General features: G+C 51.5%; 1 protein-coding gene across 1 annotated transcript; it reads left to right on the forward strand.

Annotated features, from left to right (window-relative positions):
- Positions 1-1,326: 1,326 nt before the first annotated feature.
- Positions 1,327-5,099, forward strand: CD93 (CD93 molecule). The gene is made up of 2 exons (XM_039220977.1): positions 1,327-3,350; positions 3,599-5,099. The coding sequence occupies exons 1-2, from the start codon at positions 1,426-1,428 to the stop codon at positions 3,621-3,623; spliced, it is 1,950 nt and encodes a 649-aa protein (XP_039076908.1). The 5' UTR covers positions 1,327-1,425; the 3' UTR covers positions 3,624-5,099.
- Positions 5,100-6,182: the final 1,083 nt, after the last annotated feature.

Consider the following 6,182-nt stretch of genomic DNA (forward strand, 5'->3'; position numbering starts at 1 on the left):
ACACCACCCTAAACTCAGATCTCTGTGGAGAACCGATGTAGCAGACACCAGTCCCATGCCCATAGCTCTTTGGCAGCTCCCTGCAATTCTTCCCCTCAGTGTTGCCTCTGGTCAAACTAGGTTCTCCCTGTCAGCCCAGAGTGCCAAGAACTTGCCACCTCCAGTGAGGAAGGGGGCTGGAGAAGAGCTGCCATAGCCTCCTCTCCTTCACTCAGAAAACTGATTCAGGTCTCCCAGAGTATCCCCAGGGACCATGCTCCAGAAGCCTCGGTGTCACTTGTGCACTGAGGCACCCTGTGTTGGTGCCCCCCATTCCCTGTCTGACTTGCCCTCTCAAATGAATGACTTGTCCCAAATCTTTGAGTCAGGGTCTACTTCTGGGGGAAGTGTCCCAACGAAAGACAGCCCCAGTGAGTAACACATCTGCAACTGGCTGAAAGAGGAATACCCTTGGCTTCAAGGGCCTTTGATGAGGTGCTGAGCTGAAGGAGCCTGCAAGGACCAAGATTCTCAGAACTCCAGCCCCTCCTGTTAACCCTGAGCTGGAGGAGGCAGAAGTGCAAGTCCAAGGCTGTGAGGCCAGAAGCATTTTCTTTTTTCTTTCTGATGTTTTTTTGTGACACTGCCACCTCACAGCACAATATTTGCACTGCAAAATCCTGAAAACTGCCAAATTTCACTCTATTTGTTTTAATGATCTTTAGGAGCTTGGCATTGTGTTAGCCACTCAGTGATTCCCACGGTCCGGTTCCTATTTAAAAACTGCCCATCTATTTAAAGTTCACGATGGGGGGATAAAAGAAAAAAGACTTCCAAAGCCAAAGGGAACATGAGATAGGCAGAAGAAAAATCCAGTTTGCTTCTAAAAAAGGCTGAAAATTATAACCATCCGTGGCCTCATGTCTTAAGTCTGAGAATTTTTTTTTCCTCTTCTGGTTGTTTGCAAACCAAAGTGGAATTTTATTACGGGTTACTAAGTGAGGTTTTTCAAGTTCCTAGTCCCCAAAAGTCTCCACTCACTCTGTAGCGTGCTATTCAACTTCCTCCCGCAGATGGGCAAGACAAGGGAGACCAAATAAAACAGAAGGGTGTCTCCCAGCTGTAACCGTCTGCCCCCATGCCGCTGAATTTCCCCAGCGATTAGCCGGGACCCAACACAGTCGCCTGACCTCTTTTACCAACAACAAAACTGTGATGAAGGCAACAGGAGTCAGAAAACTATTCACTGCAGGAAGTCCCAGTATCCGGTGAGAAATAAGAAGTACAGCAGTACAGGATGCGCCTTGGATCAGGGGGATGTGAAAAGCCCGCGGTCTTTGTGTTCTTCCCTGTGCCAGAGCGTCTGCGTCGGAGCCCTCAGTTCTCCTCAGCTCAGCTGCTGTCACTGCACCGCCGCCAGCCTCCCGCAGAAGGAGACACGGGGCCATGATGGCCACCTCTGCGGGCCTGCTGCTGCCACTGCTGCTTCTGGGCCAGCCCTGGGCGGGGGCCGGAGCTCCCAGGGAAGCCGTGGTGTGCTCGGGGAATGCCTGCTACACGGCCCACTGGGGCAAGCTGAGTGCGGCTGAGGCCCAGAGTTACTGCAGCAAGAATGGGGGCAACCTGGCCACAGTGAAGAGTGAGGAGGAGGCCTGGCATGTCCAGCGAGCCCTGACCCAGCTCTTGGAGTCGGAGGAGGCCCTAGAAGCTCGGATGGGCAAGTTCTGGATCGGGCTCCAGCGGGAAAAGGGAAAATGCTTAGACCCCAAACTGCCGCTGAAAGGCTTCAGCTGGGTGAGCGGCGGGGAAGATACGGTTTACACCAACTGGAACAAGGAGGTCAGGAACTCCTGCATCTCTAGGCGCTGTGTGTCCCTGCTGCTGTACCTGTCTCTGCCATCCCATGCCAGCCACCTCCCCAAATGGTCGGAGGGCCCCTGTGGGAGCCCGAACTCTCCCGGAAGCAACATCGAGGGCTTTGTGTGCAAGTTCAGTTTCAAAGGCATGTGCCAGCCTCTGGCTCTGGGTGGCCCAGGCCAGGTGGAATACAGGACCCCATTCCAGGCCACCAGCTCCTCCCTGGATGCCGTGCCCTTTGCCTCTGTGGCTAACGTGGCCTGTGGAGAGGGGGACGAGCGTCGGGAGCATTACTTCCTGTGCAAGGAGAAAGCCCCTGATGTGTTCAACTGGGGCAGCTCAGGCCCCCTCTGTGTCAGCTCCAAGTACGGCTGCAGCTTCAACAATGGGGGCTGCCAGCAAGACTGCTTCGAGGGTGGCGACGGCTCCTTCCGCTGTGGCTGTCGGCCGGGGTTCCGGCTGCTGGACGACCTGGTGACCTGTGCCTCCCGGAACCCGTGCAGCTCCAACCCGTGCAGAGGGGTAGCTACCTGCGTCCTGGGACCCGACAGGAAGAACCACACGTGCCTCTGCCCCCAAGGCTACCAGCTGGACTCAAGTCAGCAAGACTGCGTGGATGTGGATGAGTGCCTGGACTCCCCCTGCCCACAAGAGTGTGTCAACACCCCCGGGGGCTTCCACTGTGAGTGCTGGGTGGGCTACGAGCCCCGCAGCCCTGGGGAGGGGGCCTGTCAGGACGTGGATGAATGCTCCCCAGGCCGCTCACCCTGCGCTCAGGGCTGCACTAACACGGTCGGCTCGTTCTCCTGCTTCTGCGAGGAGGGTTATGTCCTGACTGGGGAGGATGGCACCCAGTGCCTGGATGTGGATGAGTGTGAGGGCCCGGAGCATGGCCTTTGTGAAGGCTTGTGCCTCAACACGCAGGGGTCCTTCCGCTGCAGCTGCCTGCCAGGCTGGGAGCTGGGCCCAGATGGGGTCTCCTGCACCATGGGCTCCACGTCCCTGGCACCATGGACTGGGCCTTCCCATGAGGAGGATACTGGAGATGGAGAGAGGAAGCTTATGTATTCTCCCATAATATCCAACCCCACCGGGGACCCTGAGGGCACCTCCAAGGAGGCACTCACCACAAAGACACCCTCCTTCCCACCCAAGGCCCCCATCACCCTGGCCACACCTGACATGCTGGCTCCCAGTGGGCCCCTTGGCAAATGGATGGAGCCCAGCACCCATCACCCCAAGGCTACCACAGATCATGGAGAGAATATGGATAAGGATTTCACGGACAAACAAAGCGACGATGGCACTGACGGGCAAAAGCTGCTTTTGTTCTACATCCTAGGCACTGTGGTGGCCATCTTACTCTTACTGGCTCTGGCTCTCGGGCTTCTGATCTATCGCAAGCGGAAAGCAAAGAGGGAGGAGGAGAAGGAGAAAAAGCCCCAGAACGCGGCTGACACCTACACCTGGGCTCAAGAGCGGGCTGAGAACAGGGCCTTGGAGAATCAGTACAGGTAAAGGAGGCCTCAGGTCACCCGAAGGGGGTGGGACGGTGGGTAGGTGGGGGGAAGAGGGAGGGCAGGGACCACCACACAAAGCTGGAGGAACACAAGGGGCAGACGCTGTCCACGCTTGTTGGCCCAGAGGCACTCACGGAGGCCCTCGCTCTGCCTTGCGTGCGGAACACTCAGGTCTCTCCCAGGGTCTAGATGTGCAGGCAGGTCTCAGCGACTTCCAATGCTGTCATCATTGTTTCCCATAGTCTGACGCCAGGGATGGACTGCTGAAGGTGAGGCGGCCCCAGGGACACTGCCTTTTGGCCATCACCGTCCTCAGAGCTTTCCACACCCCATCGGAAGGGGAGGCCCACATCCTTCCCAAAGACTGGACTGGAATCTTAGCAGACAGTTGTAAACATTCTTAAAAGCCTGGCAACTTGGAATATACAGGTATTTTCGACTTGTGTGTGGTATTCCTGAAGTGGAAGCAATGGGTTGGGATGTCATTTTGGGAATTTTGTGGATATTAACAATTCTAACTCACTTTCCCTTTGCAAACTCAAATGTGACTGATTTTTTGGTTCCCACTGATTCTGGATCAGGGTGTTACAAATCAGGTGCTAATGGGGCTCCTTTCGAACTGCTTCTTTGCTCACTTGAATCATGTGAGAAGAAAAAGTGGTCTGCTCATGCCAATTAGGCTGGAAATGATTTGTTCCTCTTGGTATAACAGACTAAATCATTGTTTAATGATGTAAAAAGCTTTTTTTTTTCTCCTTTTCTTTTTTTGTCAAAAGGAACATACTGAGGACTGGAAATATTTCTATACATTTGTGTTCATGTATTTTCTCATCACAAGCCCTGCTATGCCTGACCTTGTAGAAATCCTCCAGAAAGACCATAGTACCCTGGAAAGCTCAGGTAGCAAGACTGCTGGAAGTTTACAAATTGCATTTCCTAGTTCTTAACATTTCTAATAGTTTTGAGTGTCTTTGCAAGTGATTCTGGAAAGTGTGGGAGAAGGAGGAAGAAAGTTGAAAGTGTTTTTTTTAAAACAAGTAATCCAAAGAGCTGGAGAGGAAGGCCTGGGGTTTGTTTCACAAATACTTGAATCAATCTAAGTGCACTTGTGTTAACACATACTATTGATGAGGTGAACACCCATGAAGAAAAAAGTCACAGTCATCTCTCCCATGCCACTGCCTTCCCTACATTATGCTCTGGATGTAATGCTCTGGTTGTAGATGGACGAAGCCCCCAGAAGTCTCTCATTCTGATTGTTAACGCTGTATGAGGGAGATGAGATGCTGAGTTTTGAAAGCTGGCATTATAAGGCTCATGGTCGGTATTGCTTCCTGAGAGCATGACCCTGACTTGTGGCTGTAGCTTGCAACCAGGTCAGGGACACTGGCCCAGTGCTGCTTAAAGAACACTTGTCACAATTTTCTCTATTTCTTAAAAAAGCGGGGAAGAAGAGAGGGAAAGAGAAAAAGAGAATAATTCAAATCTTTTGCAACCAAAAAAACTGCTTGAACCAATTTTAACTTACATCCGCTTTTTAAGTGCTTGCTTGCAAAGATTTCCCCTCCCGAGGTAGTGGTGGAGAGCACTCTCCCCATGTGGTTCTGCCTGGGTCACTGGGAAGCAGCCCAGGGATTCTCCAATGCTCAGAGCTTTTAAAAACTACCTGATGGGGGGCGCGTGGGTGGCTCAGTTGGTTAAGCGTCCGACTTCCTCTCAGGTCATGATCTTGCAGTTTGTGAGTTCGAGCCCTATGTCAGGCTCTGTACTGGCAGCTCAGAGCCTGGAGCTGCTTCAGATTCTGTGTCTCCTTCTCTCTCTCTGCCCCTCCCCCACTCATGCTCTGCCTCTCTCTCAAAAATAAATAAAACATTAAAAATTAAAAAAAAAATAAAAATAAAAACTACCAGATGGGGCTGGGGGAGAGGGGAAAGGGGGTGATGGGCATAGAGGAGGGCACCTGTGGGGATGAGCACTGGGTGTTATATGGAAACCACCTTGAGAATAAACTATTTGTAAAAACAAACAAACAAACAATAACTACCTGAGTACCACCGGGAGGTCTCAGGTCACCTGCAGGTTTGTTGCTGTCACCACACATAACAGATTGGGAATGTGTTTCCTTCCAGGGATTCCCAAGTCTGCCTCTTAGAACCAGGTGCCCTATTGTTTTTGGCTTTGCCTTAGAAACCCATCTGATCCAGAGGCAGATACCTGGAGCAGGAACAACTGCCAAGTGAACAGCCAGCCTTTTTGCCAATATTGAAATGTAGATGCTATAGTTTAGATTTTTTTTTTTTAAGAAAAAGATTAACTGAAGGAGTGGGCATAAAGAAAGATGATGGCTTTTAAAGACATCTGATATTATTTAGATTTCAGTTGAAATATTGGTGTTTAACACTCAAGGAGACAAAGGCTTGTATCACTGGCCCCAGGACCCTTGGCCATTTGTTGTGTGGGAAACAACCATGCCACTACTCAGAGTTGGCCAGAGCCATTGGGGACAATATGTGCACTTACATTAACTAAATACAAATTCAGCAGCTTTGCCTCCAGGCTTTTACAGTTCTACTGTTATCACTAGGGGGAAGGAGACATTCCTATTTAGGCTTACTCAAGTCCCTCTGAGGGCCTGAGAGACCTTGCACTGGCTGAGGTCCCCAAACGTGGTCTCTCATTTTTATGGAGTCTGGCTTCTGTGTTCAAATCCCCCTGTGCATGGGAATGTGAAGCCCTGTCCCCGATGGCAGGGAGACAGTGAACACCCGCTGTGAAACATGCAAGGGGAGAATGGACTGATAAATAAATAATTTCCCCAAATCTCCT

Source organism: Hyaena hyaena, unplaced genomic scaffold (genome assembly GCF_003009895.1).
Source record: "Hyaena hyaena isolate Hyena2069 unplaced genomic scaffold, ASM300989v1 scaffold_928, whole genome shotgun sequence".
Taxonomy (NCBI): Eukaryota; Metazoa; Chordata; class Mammalia; order Carnivora; family Hyaenidae; genus Hyaena; species Hyaena hyaena.

Coding starts and splice junctions, on each gene's coding strand:
- CD93 (XM_039220977.1), top strand. CDS start 1,426: ATGATGGCCACCTCTGCGGGCCTGCTGCTGCCACTGCTGCTTCTGGGC. Junction 3,351..3,598: donor GCCTTGGAGAATCAGTACAG/GTAAAGGAGGCC, acceptor TGTTTCCCATAG/TCTGACGCCAGGGATGGACT.